Here is an 18,566-nt window from a genome sequence, read left to right on the forward strand (position 1 = left end):
CTGATGAAAAAATATAATAAATGTATGTATCAGTTGTCAGCCTGTTTATATCATAAGTCTTGGCAAATACTAAAAATCAGAGTGTTTTCTTCTGGGTGCTTATTTTCTGCGAGCAGATTTGCCTGCATTCCACAAGATTCTGGTAGCAGTTTATACATATAAGCTACCCTGGTTTGAGCAAGATATGTCACTATCAAACTGTTCAAAAATATCCTTCTGGGGGCCGGGAGGTTGGCCTAGTGGTAGAGTGATTGCCTAGCTTGCATGAAGACCCAGGTTCAATTCCTCAGTACCACATACACAGAAATAGCCAGAAGTGGTGCTGTGGCTCAAGAAGTAGACTGCTCACCTTGCGAAAGCCCAAGGACAGTGCTCAGGTCCTGAGTTCAAGCGCCAGGACTGGCAAAAAAAAAATCCCTCTACAGTTGGATCAATAGAGTGTGGATATGGCATGCACAGGGACTGAGTTTAATCTCCTGTACAGAAATTAAAAATAGATAAATTTGTGATCTTGCAATGAGAAAGTAAATATGAGTTTGTTCCTTTTACTCAGTCATGTCATATTTTGTTGGTATTGAAGACTGAGCCTAAGGCCTCATACTTGTTAAGAATTCTCCCTACCACTGTGGTGCCTTTCCTAACTTAGTAGTCTTTCTTTTCACTCACAAAATTTAAAATGTGATTGTAACTTATTTGGATAAAGGAATTATTCACAAAGCTGGAGGAATGTAATGAGAAGGTATCGGGATTACATTTGAAGTGAGAGATTCTCAATGCCAAAATACCTTTCTTACATCTTTCGTGAAATGAGACTAAATACGGAGAAACATACTGGTTATATATGATTGTCTTTTGGAAATCAAGACTATGTTGGGCAGAGATGTAGATGTAGAGTAAGTATATATATGAAACAAATGATACTCTAAGAATGTCTGATTTGTTCTCCTTATATGTAACAAAGAACTAATACAATACAAATATTTATGGGACTATATTTAAAGGCCCTGTGGCCAGAAGTATTGTGTATATATTCTATAGGTTTTAAGTGTCCCAAAATAAATTATTTAAGATTCATTAGCATTGGGCTCAGGCACTGTATGCCTCTGGGAGACAAAAATAAATAAGAACTTTACACAGTAGTATATCTTCAAAATGGCCTTCAACATGCATAGCATACTTTAGATTTGGTTTCATAATAGATTTTGCAACATACTATTTATATATAATTTACCATTATCATCTTTAACAACTTTCTAAGGAATAAATCTCGAGTTGTGAATGTTGACCTGTGAATGAGATTTAAGGATAAAAGTACATGACACTATTTCATGATGCTCATGACACTATAATGTTTTCTTTCTAGTTTTTTTAATTTTCAGAGGTAGGAAATTAGGCCAGCAGCTCTCTAAACCATAGGTTGTAAGCTCTCCAACAACTTTATTCTAGGATCTGGGCACTGACCTGCACATGCAATGCCATCTGCAATACAAATGTTCAAAAAATTACCTTTCCTGAAATATAAATGTAAAAGTTGGCTATGTTCTGAGCATGTCTAGTACATATTCCATTCTTATAATATATTGATTTCTTTATTTTGTCCTTCAAGTCCTATGGCTTCCTGATGTAGGATTCTGCCTCTGTGGAAGCAAAGTTGTCACCCAGCTCATTTTGCCCAAGACAATCCAGAGATGTATGAACTCAATATTTGTTACAATTTGTCATCTTCCTATACTGCTCTAAAATATTTAGACAAAAAAATCCAAAGGATATTTACCTGCATAATGTAGTGAATGTCACCATACTTCGTGGTTTTCAAGTCAAATCTGCCTTTTGAGATGTAGAAGATATAATAACACAGGAAACCTTCATTTACTAAGTTAGTTTAGTTTTACTAGATGAAAAGAAACATACCAGTTTTAGTGCCAAATGTAGAAATTTGAAGGGATGTGTAGTGTATTACATCTTTGTCTTCCCTACCACTAGCATGGAAGTTTTCCATTTCTGGAAATCCCTCTTAAAAGCCTCCATACCTGCCTTTAGTACCCTATTTCATGAAGCTCTTCTTAAGGCTTGCTGATGACCAAAACTTTTACAATGAAATCTTGCATGTTCCCTGGGACAAATTGACCTCCTCTTTCATCAGGTGTATGATTTCCCTGTACACTTGTTGAGGAGCATCCAACCCCCAGATGAAATCCACGTGAGCCCACTCAGGAATGTTCTTGTGGTAGATGAGATTGGTCACTTCAGAGAGCAGTGTTTTTACATCTTCTGGATTTGAAAGCCAGTCTTGACCTCCGGACCACATGGCTGTTGGAACCATCATGTCTTGAATGTTGTATTTGATAGGAGTTGGCTAGAGCAAAAGAAGAGTTTAATTTCCAGATAATATTTGGACTTCTACACTCGTAATGACCTTTTGAATGAACATGATAGGAATGCATCAGTGATGATGGAAGGCTCATGCTATGAGAGCCATGCAGAACTCCAGTCCCTAAGGCCAATTATTTGATTAGATTGGACCTCAGTTTCTTTATCTGTGAAGTGATTATATAAGTAGTAATTTACTGGGTCACATGAAATACCATTTAGATTTCCTGTTTGTGTATGTGTGTATGTTGCTAGTGGTTATGCTCACACCCTACTACATACTTCCCCCATACTTTACCACTGAACTACATATACGTTACCTAAATTGCCTCAATAATAGAGCACTTGCCTAGCATGCACGATTTCCTAGGTTCAACCCTCAGCACTGAAAAAAAGGTTACTAAGGGTCTCTGTCAGTGTCGAAGGAATCAAAAACACAGAGAACCCCCAGAAAATGGCAGTTAGCACTAAGCTAATTTGAACTAAGTAAGATAAAGGTGAACACCTGTTGGGAACACTCAAAGCACATAGTCATTAAAATTCATACTGAATTCAGAAACACGTTCTAAAGGATTACACACTCCAGTGATTTTTGGTTTGTAAAGACCAAGTCGAGGAAGTGATGTATCCACTACCTGACGAATGTCACTGTAACCCTGCTATACATCACCCCAAAGTTCAGAAGCAAGAACAACACAGATCAAAACTTAACATTTCTTTTTTTTTGATTTTTGGGTATTTTAATTTTTTGATTTTTGTTTTTCACTTAGTCACACCATCACCATTCGTGTCTTTCTTTTGATGCTACTAGAATATTTTTCATGTCCACAATAGGCTACACTTATGCCTGAATTAAACCTCACCCATCTGACTTCTAAGAGACCCAGTGCCTTTTTCCATGGGCTGCCTCAATGAAACAGGCCTCCTGCTTCACTGGAAACGCAGGGAGGCCTCTGAGCTGTCAACTTTCATGCTTCAAATGGAATCAAAACCTATCATTTCCTGCTTGACTTCTAGTAATTTATTCCATTCCTTGAATAACTGATTAGTGTGACTTCCCCCTTACACATCTCCCGAAATAAATATTTTCAGCGGATGGTATTGGATTCTTTTACCTGATTGCATTTCTCCAGATTTTTGGTCTCACTCCCCCAGTCATATGCACGGAGTTCTCCAGAATTCACTGCCTAAAACGAGAGAAAACTTGGCTAGGTTTTCAAAGGCAGTGGAAATGGGCTACCATGAGAACATTGCTGATAGAAATAGAGAGTAAATCTCCCTGACCTGCTTTTCTATTGCACAATTGAACAAACAGGAAATTGTAAATGCAAGAATCAGGCTTTTTCAGGGAGAAAGACAGTGTCTAGAGTTGTTGACCATCACCTAATCAAGTCTGGAAATTGCATCTCTGTGGTGATGAATGTACACTGATACTTGGCACAATTCCTGAGGCTACAATTGGAAAACTGTTCAAGACAGTTATCCTGAGAGATAATGACCATATCAAATCAAAGTTTTCTACACAGACAGAAACTTTTCCACCCGAGGTTGCAACATAAAAGACTCTCTTTGGCCGATAAGCATTTTTGCTTCCATTTTGACCATGCTGCTGGAAATGACTAGGACAATGGAAATAACTTTTCGCCAAGGCAAGTCTTTCACGTGATGAGAGAAAGATGGAACTGTTGAACTCCACTTAAGATTTTCTTAGGCCACTTCCCATTCATTGCTCCCACCTTCTAAAATATTTCAATGAAGTTTCACAGGTGAAACATCACTGACTGTCCATTCATCTTGGACTAAAAATAAACTTCTGTTTTTCTCTGGCTTGAACAGTCAAAAGGTGAAAGGATCCTTATCATGATGACAAATTTGTCCTCCTCACCTGGCTCCAGTGAAGAATATTTTGTACAGATGTCCCAGCAGGAGTATGAGCCACATAGACATTTGATCGACTCTGTAATAAAGCAAGAATTATTTTTGAGACATTGGAAAAACTCACGAGATGTGCATCTTATCAATACTAAATCTCCGGGATATCATAGTAAGAAATAGGAACACCATCAAATTATCAGCAATTTTCAATTAATCAGTATTTGTATACATGCACACAAATAAAGCAGCACTAAATATAGTTCTGAGAAACTGTACTGGTTTTTTCATTTTAGAATTGCTTCTCCTTATAGATCTGACTGCTCACAATATACCTTGAACTCTGCCAAAAACCAAGTGAATAAAGTGTTTTTCTAAAGCCCTTTCTGTAGTGATATTTAGGATATAGGCTCTGGATTTGGTTTGAGCTCTACGAATTAGTTGTAGGTGAATTCTGGTAATTTATTTGCCTCCCTGGGTCTTGAAAAAATCTGTAAGGCAAGGATATTAGTAACATGTATCTTACAGGTTTATTATGAAGAGTTCTTTTTAAAATATATTTTTATTGTATTTAATAGAAGCATTATATTTTATTCACCAGATAGAAGGTGCATTACTTAACAGACACTGCTACCCCTTCTCATGTTTTTGTCCCCATTTCCTTCCCCCACCCCCTCCCTTCATCTTGTTTCCCCCTTCCCTTTCCCATTTCAAATAACCAAATAAACATATATACAATATATCATATAACAAGGTAAGATACTGTAACAATATGAGATAACCAAGGGACAACAAAAGAGATGAGAAATAACATAGTACATTAAGAACAGCAATCACATTATATGGCTCTTTAACCTGACATCTGATGAATGCCTACTAGACGTGACCATCCTTGTAGTAACGGATGGGATTGCTGCTGGTCGATAGCCCTCCAATAGTCATTAGGGATGGCATGATGAGGCTGTAGAGAGATGCCCACCCAGTGTCGCCTTCATTACCAGTGTGATTCGAGTCAAAGGATTCGTAGGTGGGAGGCAATGAAGATCCAGCCCTCCCCTCCCACTTTGTGACGGGTCTTTGTACATTCCTGGAAGATCAACTGCTTCTTGTTGGCATTAGCACCATATAGTGTTAGTTTACCAAGTATGTCTGATTTCCTTCTTTCTGGGTATTATCTCAATAGCAATTGAGTACTGTCCATTGCAGAGTGTGTGCATTCTGTTCCAGGGAACCTTCCCAAAACACTTAGCAAGGGGTCGTAGCTATGACTAAACCAAACACAGAAGCTTCCAAAATTCTCATCGAAGTACCTAAACTATCAACCCAAGGATGCATGTGAATGGGAGAGGGAAATGGTGTATGGCAGGGCCCCTGGTGACTTCTAGCTTTAGATCACTCTTCCTACCTTTTTTAATCTTACCATTGGCTTTTAGTCTTCATCTCCAGTTTGTGACACTCATATCTAGTGCCCACTGTTAACCTTGCTTCCACTCATTTGTAGCATTTCCTCACAAATTGAAAACTAAATTATGGGACAGGCCTCAGTGCCCTTTTCTTTGCCCTTGTGGAGTGAGGCCCATAACTCCCAGTTGGTTTAGGAAAGCAAAATTTACAAGGCTCCTACTTACCATGTTCATATTGTTCGTGTTAAATCCTCCCAGCAGTAATATGATATTGCCACAAATTTGATCAAGAATCATCTGACCACAAAGGTATATCACTAACTGCCTAAAAAATCTTGTCTGGTAAAGAAATTCTCTTCTGCCAAATAATCCCTGTGAAATATGAAAGGAACTTGTAGTCATGACCATGTAGTAAAAGAAAATAAAAGGTTCAAAGTTGGAAGACTTTTGAACACACACAGAAATTATCTGAAAGGTCACATACCTTAATCATTATATCTGGCAGCAGCAAGAATTTGGTCCCAGGACTTTTCGAGTATTTAACTGTGGCTATGGGAGCTAAAGCAAAATACATTTTGATTTTATGAGCCAGCTCTGGCATTGTGGAAAATGCAATAAAGCCTGTAACAGAAAAAATATTTTATATATTTTATTTCTATCAAAATCTTTTCCCCCCTTTAGGACAATGTTTCCCTATACATCCCTGTCTGATCTCATAGTTGGAATTCATTTGTTTCAGCTTCACAATGTGGGAACCACATGTATGTGTCATGATGTCTGGTCCTACTCCAGTACTTTACTATGTGTGATTGGGTCAAAACTCCTTTGTGATTTGAGCTTCAGGAGGATGCAGTTACAAGACATTTGTTAGCTCCCTTTGACATTTATGACATATTTGCTTTTTTTAGTAAGTTCTATCTGAATGAAATTATTGAATTTATTGAATAAAATGACAATTAGTGAAAATATATATTGTCTATCTTTACTTATCTATTCTATCTAGACTGATTCTTACCCCAGTTTCAGAATCTATTGGTTACTAAGTAAAGTAAACATCCCCTTAATAATGCAAGTACAGAATTAGAGAAGTAACCTTTTTTGACAAATATGCTCTTTAACAGTGGGTGTAGGGTAGGAGCATTTTTGATGGTTTAATCTCTCAACAATTCTGGAACACAAATTTTAATGGTCTCATAGATAACTCTTCTAGAAGACTGAATTTGATTCTTATTTATGCTAAGAACTTGGTATGAAACCCTGGTGAAGCCATCGATGACTCAGTTTGTATACCTATAGAATAGAGTGAAGGTTTCCCTAATCGTAATTTGGGGAAGAATTCTGGAATTTTTTCTATGGGAAGAAAATGACTATTTCATAAAGATGGGGTTCAAAGTCAGACGAAGTCAAAAATTCAAAACCAATACCTAATTTCGACTTGTGCAGTAATGGGAAAAGAGAGAGTCATATTTTACTATGATGATAATGCATTGTATTTATTGACCATATACTAGGTAGCAGATGCTGAATTCAGACCTCCATTCACAGCACACATTTATTGAGTGCACACTGTACCCCAAATATCTCTTACCCTGGCTCATTAGAATTCTTAACTTCAAAGATTTTTATATATAATATTGAGTAGTTAAAATGGTCCTAAAACTTCTAAGAGGAAAGTATGCCTGCTTTGTAGATGGGAAACCTTAGACCAGGGTGGTTAAACAGCTTTTTCACCAATATCTATTTAATAGTGGCAGACATACACTAATTATTACAAATGAGGAAAACCATAGGGCCTATATGTTTTTTTGGGTCTGGCTTACTTCAGTTAACATGATTTTTTTCCAATTCTTTCCATTTTCTTATGAATGGGGTGATGTCATTCTTTCTGATGGAAGCACAGCATTTCATTGTGTATCTATATCCCATTTTCTTGATCCTTTCATCTACTGAGGGGCATCTGGATTGGTTCCATATTTTATCTATGGCAAATTATGCTGCAATGAGCATAATTATGCTGGTGGCTTCAGTGTGGCCTTGTTTATGATCATTTGGGTAAATGCCCAGGAGTAGATTGCTGGGTCATAGGGAAGCTCCATGTTTAGACTTTTGAGGAACCTCTGTACCGCTCTCAAGAGTTGCTGAACAAGTTTATGCTCCCACCAACAGTATAGTAGTGATCCTTTTTGGCCACATCCTCTTCAGCCTCTGCTGTTATTAGATTTCTTGATAATGGCCATTCTAACTGGTTTAGAGTGGAATCTTCATGTGGTTTTGTTTTGCATTTCTCATATGGCCAGAGATGGCGAATATTTCTATTTCATCATGTGTCTATTGGCTATGGTTATCTCCTCTCCAGAAAAATCTCTTTTTAATTCTTTAGCCCATTTATTAATGGGGTAGTTGTTTCTTTGAGGATTTGATTTTGGGGCCTTAATTTATTTTTAGCTCTAGGCATGTTTTTATATGAGGCCCTTGTCTGTTATATAATTAGTGAAAATCTTTCTTCTCCCGATCTGTGGGCCTTCAATTTATCTGGGTAGCTTTGCCTTTTGTCATGCAGAAGTTCTGCAGTCTGCAGTTTAATGCAATCCTTTTTGTCTATCCTTTCTTTGATTTCTTGTATTTCTAGCATAGTCCTAGGAGAGGATCACAATAGCTCCATAGCTATGTACATATGACCATATAAAATGATGCTGATAAAAATGAGCTCCAAGATATAGAGGCATGAGATGTTTTTATTTTGTTTTGTTTTTAGTGTATTATGTGAAGTTATTTCTTTTTTTTTCTTGTTCCCTCCCTCTTACCATTTTTTGGTTTATTGCCTGTTGTCACTTTTTGTTTGTTGGGTTGTTTTGGTACCCTTTGCTTTGTATATATTTATCTGAATTGGGGAGGGGAAAGGGAATAATAAAATGGTGAGACCAAGAACACAGTGAGCCAATGCAACATCAGTCCTCACAAGACACTATGTTGCAAAGGAACTTTACAACTTGGGGGGAGTCCACAGAGATAGAAGGTGGAAAAAAAAACTAAGAGAGGATTTAATAATGTTCAACAAGTAATGTACTTATTACCTTACTTATGTAATTGTAACCCCTCTGTCATCACCCTTACAATAAAATTAAAAACTGAAAAGAGTGGCAGAAACAATGTTTGCACCACATCTGTATAACCCCAAAGCCTTGGAACTTTGTATGCTCTCACAAGCCTGCCTCAGTTCAGTTCTTTTTTCTCTCAGCTCTTAGAGGCACAGAAGAGGAGAAGGCCAGATCTGAAAACAATGAAAATGGAAAGAAGTCTCTGGATGCCTATGGCTTTATATCACATATTTCACATGTTCTCAGAGTATACAAACCTGCTTTCCTTCAAACCTACCCATGGTGGTACCCTGTGAATAGCCGACATAATAGATCTTTTCCTGGCCTGTTTTCTGCAAAATAAAGTTTATCACTGCAGGAAGGTCAAACCTAGCCATCTCATCATAACTACAAGGGGGAAAAGACAAAGTTATATGAGCATTTATAGTGATATATACACAGAAAGTCCTCTTCCCTCCCCCACATGCCCAGGCTTTACAAACCAGCTTGTGTGTGGTCAACTCTGCTAGCCTATTTCTGAGATTCTCACAGCATTGTCTTATTTCAAATTCTGCAATGTATGAGTGGCTCTGGGCTCACAAGCTGTCTTCAGACTGCTGCACACTGCAGATTCTTAATAGAATAATAGTCATCCATGAATATTTATTTTACATATTATGTCTCTCACTCTATGGGAAAAAAGAGACCAGAACCATACAAATTCCTTTTATAGGAAAAATATTGAAGATGTAGCAGGAACCTTTCTCTGACACAGTATATAAAGAACATGTTAAGCCTGATGCTGGTACCTCATGTCTGAAAGCTCAGCTCCTTGGGAGGTTAAGTTTTTTGAGAATCAAGGTTCCAGGGCAGCTTGAACAGCAAAGTTTGAGACATCCTTCTCAATTAACGTTAGAGGTGGTGGCTTGTGCTGGATTGTTAGCTACTAGAAAGCCTACAATAAATGGCACGTGCTCAAATATTGGACAGGTGGGACCCTATCTAAAAAAATAATGAGCAAAAAGGCCAGGATTGGAAGGATTGACCTCAGTAGGAAGAGTCCTCATACACAACTGCAAGGTCTTGAGTTCAGGACCACAATTAATGAATAAACCCAAATTAGTGAATAAAGAGCAGGATGAATATTAATAAGACATGTAAAAAACCATGGAAAGAAAAGCATTGAAACCTTTTGTAAGGCCATGACTGATGCCACTCAAACTAATGACTCCCAACTTTTAATAATTTTTCTTCTTTCTTTCTCTTTCTTTTCTTTTCTTCTTTTTTTTTGAGTACTGCCAAATTTTATCTCCTCCTGAAGGGTATTAGCCCTCATCATCATGCAGGGAAGAATTCATTGTGTGAGAGTCACCTACCAGAAAATGGATCTACACTCCTCTCCTTCCAGTGTCAATCACCTGACTTGAGCCAACATTCTTCCTCCGTTAAGCAGACATAACTGTCTATTCAGGGAATCCAATATTTCCCATGCTTTCTTCAAAGAATCACTAGTTTATTAAAAATGGAAATATCTTGCTAGTGCATTATAATATCAGTAAAATGAATTATCTAAAAGCTAGAAACTAAAATTTATGTTTATTTTTTTGGGTGGTACTAGAGATTGAAATCAAGGCTTTGCACTTCTAAGGCAATGGCTACTTGAGCCATAACTTAAACTCTTTTAAATTTATTTATTAAACTCTTAAACTCTTTTGAACTTATTATTGGTAGAGGTTGATGCTCCTTGAGCTAACCTTAGATCACGATACTCCTTCTTATGATTCCTGTATAACTGGGATTATAGGCACAGGCCTCCATATGCCAACTTGTGTGTAATAATATTTCTCTCACACTCTCCCTTAGGCTTGTTTTGGACCATTATCTTCCTATCTCTGCCTCCCAAGTAGCTGGAATAACTATGAATTCAAACCACCAGAGCCAGAAAAATGATAATTCTTTATCCACCTCTTCCAATAACATTTATGTTGACTACCATCCTCAAGATTTTCGCATACCTGAAAGCCCAAAACTCATCTTGATCTATGGACAGGGTCTTGTGTTTCCGAGACCAGGTGTTTCCTCTGCTGTTTCCCATCCATACATCATAACCAGCATCCGCAAGAATGAAGCCCAGACTGTTGTTGGGGAGATTGGAAATCCAGTTGGTAGCATCTCCAAGCAGCCCATGCTGCAGCAATACCACTGGCCTGGACACTGCAGTCAAGACAAAGCATCCATTTTGTAATGTGTTCTCTGTCTTTCATGATATTCTCTAAAATGTTAAAGCTTTCAAGTCAGAAAAGTCTGTGTTCAAATCTCCATTCAGCTACTGGGCAACTTCATTGTCTTGTCTTATTTAACTTCCTTATCATCATATAAATGAAATTTTTCTTATAATTATGTAAGCTAAAGTACCAAGAATGGACAGAACAATGCTTGAAAAAGAGAGGGAATCAATAAAATTCAGTTCACATTGTTGTTTTGTATAATTGTTGTTGCTAAACTTGTTTCATTTTTTCTAGAAAATATTAGAAGTATGCCAGTAAAGGGCATAGAACAAACAGAACAATGACTAACACACACACACACACACACACACACACACTATATTATATAGTGATCTAATTTTAAAGGGTTTTTTTTTCATGTTAAAGGCATCCCAAATTTAATTCGAAGGAGTTACCTTCAATATGGAAACATCTGAACATCAAAGTAAAATTAAGGTAATAATTCTACAACACCAATAAAGTCAAGCAGTAATGAATTATATCCCATGGATTAATTCAGAACAGCTTACTTGGAGAGGAAAATTGAATTAACATCAGCCACTAGAGGGGAGAATTGTGCACTGACTTCAGTAAAAGACTGATCTTGAGTCCAAACAGCTTGTCAGCGAATGGTCGGGTGTGAGGATAAACACACATGTAAGAAAACAAATAGTCAAACTAGATCCGTGAATGGAAGTTTCAGATGGATTCCACCAAGTAATTGCTGAGGTTCCTGGATTGCTTGGAAAAGTCACTAACGTCCATTTACCCTAGAGCTTGGTGGGATTTAGTGAAAAGTCTCTTGATATTCCAAGACTATTCATTTATGTACACAATGCTATTTAATCATTCCAATGTTTTTTTCTTACTAACACCTACAAGGTACTTAGCACTCTGTTAGCTACTGCATAGAACATTGAACAAAAAGTAGATGAAAAGTTGTTGTAAGGTGGGGACAAACGATAGTAACAAGCAAATCAATCATACCACCTGCTATTTTGCACAATATGAAAAAAATCAGGAAAAGAGGGAGTCGTTAGTAAATTGCAAGACGTTGCTAATTGAAGTAGAGAGTTAAAGGGAAGGATAATTGCAAGTTCAAAATGACAGAGGTAGGAACATGCTAAACATACATAAGACAGGTAGCCAGCTAGGGTTGCACAGAAAATATTGACTTTCAAAAGCTATACATTTATTTGCTTATTTGAATCAGGGAAGGGAAGGGGATAAACAAGATGATGAGACAAAGGACAAAGGATAAATCAGTAACAGCAATAGTCACAAGACTAAACTTTGGAAATAAACTCTACAACCTGGGAGGGGGTCAGGGGAAAGAAGTAAGGGTAAAACATAGGAAGGGGTAATAATATTCAAGAAGGAATGTATTTGCTACCTAATGAATGTAACTGTAATCCTTGTATACACCACTCTGATAATACATTTTTTTTGCCAGTCATGGGCTTGAGTTCAGGGCCTGAGCACTGTCCTTGGACTTTCTCAAGGTTAGAGCTCTACCACTTGAGTCACAGCACCATTTCTGGCTTTTTTCTATGTATGTGGTACAGAGGAATTGAACCTGGGTCTTCGTGCATGCTAGGCAAGCACTCTACCACTAGGCCAAACTCCCGGCCCTCTGATAATACATTTTTAAAAAGTTGCATTGGTATAAACTGGAATAAAATTAAATCTCGAGGCTTCAAATAGAACCAGAAGATAGATACAGTCAGGTAACATGGAATCTCACATATAAAATTGCACACAATATATGAATGTATCAAAATGAAAATTTTACATGCATAACCTGCTTTCTAAAAAAGCCCTCTGTACAACATGAGATAACACATGAAATATTTAAAGTGTTCTTTGAGTGGTACCAAAGACCACTGGTATTATATTGGGCTTTACATTCATCATGGTATGTATTGTTCAAGGCATTATCAGGGAATGTTCTAGAAAATCTATATAGAATAAGTTTGAGGAATGAGTTAAATGAGGAATGGAGACAACAAATGGACTTTTTCTTGAAAGTTTTTTTGTTTGTTTATTTGAGTTGCAGTTGATTATACTCAAGAGTCCTTCATGTACTACATAAGCACATACTCTACTACTGAGTATACTTTTCTGGGCCCACAGGTGTTTTGTGAAAAGCAAGCACTGAATATTTAAAATAATTGATGGGCATTGGATTGGGTAGGGTAATGATGACGCAGATAATGAGAAGGTGACACAATCTTTTGACTTGCCCAATATATTTTAGCTTGTGTTAAGAATCCATGCAATACTCAACATACTGGTAACAAGAAAGTTGGGACTAAGGAAGAATGGCACTCTAGGGTGTTATAAGTTGAACCCTACCATTCTTGTTGCGTTGCATTAGGCCTTGAGGAATTCTGTTCACAGAAAGTATATACCCATCTTCTGTTGCAACTTCATACTCCTCACAGGGATAGCCTTGATGTCGTATGATCTCACTCTATAGAAAAAGCACAATTTATTTTTGGTTCAGCAATATATGGCTATATTTTTAATGGTCTCAAAGTAAGATTAGATTTCTTGGCCTTGTTAGTTTGTAGACAAGCAAGTTCTCAAATTATTTTACCATAGAAAAACCAACCAACCCTCTCCAGTCCTTACTTTCTTTAATTCTATCTATCTATCTATCTATCTATCTATCTATCTATCTATCTATCTATCTATCTTCATTTCTGATGGAACTCAGCCCCATCCTCTCAGGCCATTCACTATGTGTAATAGGAAGTCTGAATCTGTGTGATAATTTTCTAAAGCATCAGCATCCTTTGGGTACCTGTTAGAAGTGCAGATTATCACTCTCTTAGGGAAGTTTTGAGGCCAGGGACCAGCATGCGGTTTGTGGTTCAACCAGCTCTTTGGGAAATTCTGAAACACACTAATGTTTGAGTATTCCTGAACAAAAATATTATTTCCAAAGTCTGGATTTACATCAGAGTCACCCAGGACATGTAAAGTTGATTCTTGGGCCCATTGCCAGTTAGGGATCAGGGAATAGTGATGCAGCCAATAGAATTGTTCTAGGACAATTTAGGAGAATCCTGGGGCCACTCCTTCTCTAAGGTTCTTTCTAGTTCTAAAACCACAGAGTCAATAACAGTGATTTTTTTAAATGATAACCTAAAGATCCCTCAAGTAGAGGTGAGCAGAGCTATAAGAATGATTGTGCAGTATATGGTACTCATAAATGTTTTGCATGTCATTTCAAGAGTTTCAGATTCCTTGTTGACTATTCATGGACCATTGATTAAAAAGTATTGCTCCATTCAGTGGTTACACGCAGAAACTCTTTGGACAATATGAAGCTGCAGAGATCCTCTCAGCATCCTCTCATGCCTACTTCCCTACCTTCAAGAGAAGGAGGGGAGTATTCCTATCAGTGGTTAATTTAAGTGAGAGCGGGAAAGTAAAGGCTTCAAATGCCTCATATTCTATATGTAGCTGTGGCTCATATTATTAACAGGAAATTCTTATAGGCCTACTGCTTGAGATTTAATCTAACTCTAACATTAATTGAAGAATTGGCTGTCTGGTCTTGGGGAAAATAAAGATTCTCTCTCTATTCCTCAGTTTTTTTTAACTGTTTGTTCATACTCCATCAGGTGCAAGGAATGTAAAGAGAGATAATACATATGTAGTAATAAATATAATGGCTGGTATATAGAACACGTAGCAGTAAGTACTTAATGGGCACTTGTGATCACTGTTGGTTAACTGAAACCCAATTTATTAAGTCTTATGGAAAACGTGTGTGTGTGTGTGTGTGTGTGTGTGTGTGTGTGTGTAGTATGTGTAGCAACACACTTAAACATTTCAGCATGCATGAGAACTACTTACATGGCAAGGTAAAATATATTGTTAGGCTCTATTCTTAAAATTTCTTATTGGAACCATACGTCTTGGGTGAAACATTAAAAAAATCACTGGTGCATGTTTCTTGGGAGACAAGATAAATACTTAAAGCATGAGCATAGAGGACATCAAGTGTTGTTGGCTAGAATAAATATGTCAAATGGGAATTGAACAGATATGTGTGAAGGAAGGAATAGAGAAATTCTGAGTAGGAAGGACACAATGAGCAGGGTTTATCAAAGCCTTTTGGAGGAGGGAGAATTTGCACTGGGTCTTAAGGATTAAGTAAGAGTTATCTAAGAAAAGCAGAGACTAAGGGCATGTAAATCTCAAAAGATAGGTGCTAAGACTCAGTGGCATGTCATATAGGCAATATATGGCAGGAGAGTTCATGAAAGCTAAAAGTAGGACATAAATTTGTGAATATGAACTTGGAGACACAACATATTCAAAAAGACAAGTTCCTGCTCATAATCTTGCAAGAAAAAACAAAGTTCACAGAAGGTATTTGAAACCATAGGAAATTCTTCCTCATATTTGTTAGTAGAAAAAATACTGGAAAATAGTAGCTATTCCTAATTTTAGAAAGTGCAAAGTTCACAAATTTGGAAGAGAAAAAAATAGAAGACATGACAAAATCACTAATGGCTGGCTCTAGATACAGGGTATGTTGGTGATTGTTATGTTAGCCATTCTCTGAAATTCTCAATTTAATTATCTTAGAATGAACATATATTCTTTTTTGGGTATGTGGGGAGGGGTAGTAGTGAGTTATTCCACCATCCATCCTCCTCTTCCTCCTCTTGTCCTTTTTGCCTGGGCTTGCCTCAAATTATAGTTCTCCAATCTCCACCTCCTAAGCAGTTAAGATTATAGGCTTGAGCCACTGGGTGCTGCAGCTTTATTATTTTTGTAATAAATATTTATTATGTTTAAAGGCCAACTAAATATGACCTTGATTCATCCGCTTGAATACTACACACACTTTAAGATGCTTAGGTACTCCGATATACTGATCTTTATCTACTCCTATTCATCCTTTAGACTTCAGGGTAAGCAATGTTTCTTTAAAAAAAAAGCTTTCCTAAAGGTCCTGGTTTAATTCTCCCCCGTTTTACATTTTCTTCTCAGATCTCATTACTTGTGTAATTAATAATTGAGTATTTGTCTTTTCTTCTGGGTGGAGAGCTTCAGGAAATCAGGCACTTTTGATATCCAAAGTTCTATTAGTGCAAAAACAAACATACTAGGAGTCTATTGGGTGTTCAATAAGCACTTGTTAAAGTGTATGTGAATAAACCATTTGACACCAAAGTAGATGAGTGAGTATAATCCATAAACATGAGGAGAGTGTCAAAACTCATTTCAGACTTTCAACTAATTATACTCTACTGCATTGAATTGTTTCTCTATTTGAATTTAAACAACTCAATCGAATACATTGCATTTCCAGATACTTTTTAGTGGCAGAGAACAATTCAGTATATTTTAATTTTAAGAAACCCTTCCTGAAATTCTAATAGCATGTAGGTGCTAAAAAGACTGTGGGTAGAGTTAGGAAGGTAGTCGTTATCTGTGTTACCATTCTTTCCACTCTTGAAGCTTGCCCAATTTGGGAAGGACATATATGCTCAGAGGTAGAATGGCTCTTAAGGGTCTACACAAATGTGAGATCGGGATAAACTGTTGGTCAGTCACTGGAATAATCAGAGGACACCTGATATTTATCACTGTGGAGATCCGTGATATTTCTGTGCTCTTTCAGTATGAAGTCCCATAGAAGAAAGAGTGGGTAAATGAGGTTTCTATAAAAGGGATCTTAAACCTACATATCTGAATGTTCAAATTTCCCCTTTCCTGAAATATCAGGTGAGTCTGGACTTTGTACACAATCTTCTCCCTTATATGAAGGGAACCTTTCCTTTCTCACAGATGGGAGGGTTTACTGTATACTGGTGATAATTTTAGGGTTGTGTTTAGGCAGGTCTGAATTTCAATTCCAAGTCAACCAGGGACCTGAGATGGAGGCTAGTCAAACTTGCTTTTCCTCTTTCATCTCAGTCTTATAGGTTGAAAAATTATGGATGATCCAATTTGTCTGCTTAGGATAGTGGAGACCAAATTGAAAATGTGTCTGTCACCTTCATCACAATGCCTACTATAGGATGCACATTAATAAGTAATGGACACTAAGGAGATCAAATTGAATTTGAAAGTAAGCCAAAAGCCAAACGCCAAAAACTTCTCTGGGAGACATAAAGAGTTTACACACACACACACACACACACACACACACACACACACACACACACACACACACACTATTCTCTTCTTGAGTACTTACAGGCTCCTTTCAATCCCATCCATAGAGTTAATAGCCCAGAGAAGGACAGGAATTGAGACTACTGTAACTGGAGCCCTGATAGCAATAAATCAGGGCTGACAGTTTTATAATGTGAGAGTTCATTGGAAAAGAATGAAAAGAAAAGGCAAAATGGAAGTGAACAAGGGTCTGAGATTAGTCCTAAATCCCTAAATTCTTGCTTTGCTTATAGGATAATGGGAAGAATTTGAGGAAATGTTAAATTATCTCTGCAGCCCAAAGAGATAAATCCATTAATCCAAATTATTGAGTTCATTTGATGAGTGGTCAGGTCTACCAACATTCAGTTTAGCCTTCTCTCCATCCATTATGCTAAATATTAGTATTCACTAACACTACAATGTGTAAAATAATGCAGATACTACCCAGGTGCAAATGTTGGAGCATTCATTTCCCCTAAAAGATTAAGAAAAAAAAACCCAACTTACAACATTCATGAATGCTTCTGGATCCACAGCTTTAGTTGGCAAATGGCCTGAATTCACATTTCTTTGGAGCAAATAAACCACCAGAATCAGAATCCACATCTCCACTCTGTGTGAAAAAATCCAGGCTCTTGACAAGATGTCTGGCATTTTCTAAACATCAGCATTTATTCCCTTTTTTTTTCAACTACATCTAAAGTCAGAAGAAGATTCAGTAGGTTGGGAAAAAGCAATCACCACAACCTCTTTTGGCCACCTGCAATTTCTTTTTCCAAAACTGAATCAGGTTAAGCAAGCTAGCTTAGTTAAAGGAAAGAAAACATGCAGTAGGCTTCAAGCATAGCCTGGGATGTCCCAAAACTCCTTTGACTCCTCCCTCCTGAGCTCTGTAACTGCCAATCCTCTTATGTCTTTCTTAAATGCCTACTGGAGTTTCATGTATGTGACACACCCCATAAAACCCAGTTTCTCATGCATGAGACACACCCCACAAAACCCAGTTACTGGTCACCATTTACTAAGCATTAACTGCCCTCAACTTGTAGTATTTATCTTTCTTTGATAGGGGAGCAAGATATGGAGTCTATGGGAAACACAAAATTCTCTGGTCACATTCTGTGGTTTTAATAGTCACTGTTGCTTGAAGATCAAATGTTGATAATTATTTTTAAAATAAAATATTTTTAAATATTTTTAAGGACAGTTTTCTATCGTTCATGATAGATGAAAAGACAGGATGAAAACAAATGTATACTTAATCCATTTCTGCCTAGTTTAAATAGAATTTTTAATTTGGTCTATAATCACTAGGTAATTTTGGCAGGATGATATCTAGCAATTAAATCATTCACAAGAACTAAAACAAGGAGTTGCAGCCTAGTTGTTTG

At 37.2% G+C, this 18,566-nt stretch overlaps 1 protein-coding gene across 1 annotated transcript; it reads right to left on the minus strand.

Annotated features, from left to right (window-relative positions):
* Positions 1 to 2,017: 2,017 nt before the first annotated feature.
* Positions 2,018 to 17,957, minus strand: Lipm (lipase family member M). The gene is made up of 9 exons (XM_090346936.1): positions 17,683 to 17,957; positions 13,345 to 13,462; positions 10,738 to 10,936; positions 9,021 to 9,130; positions 6,130 to 6,266; positions 5,871 to 6,017; positions 4,256 to 4,327; positions 3,486 to 3,557; positions 2,018 to 2,356 (listed from the first exon to the last, which is right to left on the minus strand). The coding sequence occupies exons 1-9, from the start codon at positions 17,827 to 17,829 to the stop codon at positions 2,090 to 2,092; spliced, it is 1,269 nt and encodes a 422-aa protein (XP_090203062.1). The 5' UTR covers positions 17,830 to 17,957; the 3' UTR covers positions 2,018 to 2,089.
* Between the last annotated feature and the right edge of the window lie 609 nt (positions 17,958 to 18,566).

The sequence above is a fragment of the Megascapheus bottae genome, chromosome 15, assembly GCF_031878675.1.
Source record: "Megascapheus bottae isolate mThoBot1 chromosome 15, mThoBot2.hap1, whole genome shotgun sequence".
In the NCBI taxonomy this organism is placed as follows: domain Eukaryota; kingdom Metazoa; phylum Chordata; class Mammalia; order Rodentia; family Geomyidae; genus Megascapheus; species Megascapheus bottae.

Bases quoted from the DNA above. Each gene is read 5' to 3' on its own strand.
- Lipm (XM_090346936.1), bottom strand. From the start codon at position 17,829: ATGCCAGACATCTTGTCAAGAGCCTGGATTTTTTCACACAGAGTGGAG. The intron at 13,463-17,682 runs GTAAGTTGGGTT...CTTTTTCTATAG, and splicing joins CAGAAGCATTCATGAATGTT to AGTGAGATCATACGACATCA. The intron at 10,937-13,344 runs GTAGGGTTCAAC...TCTTGACTGCAG, and splicing joins AATGCAACGCAACAAGAATG to TGTCCAGGCCAGTGGTATTG.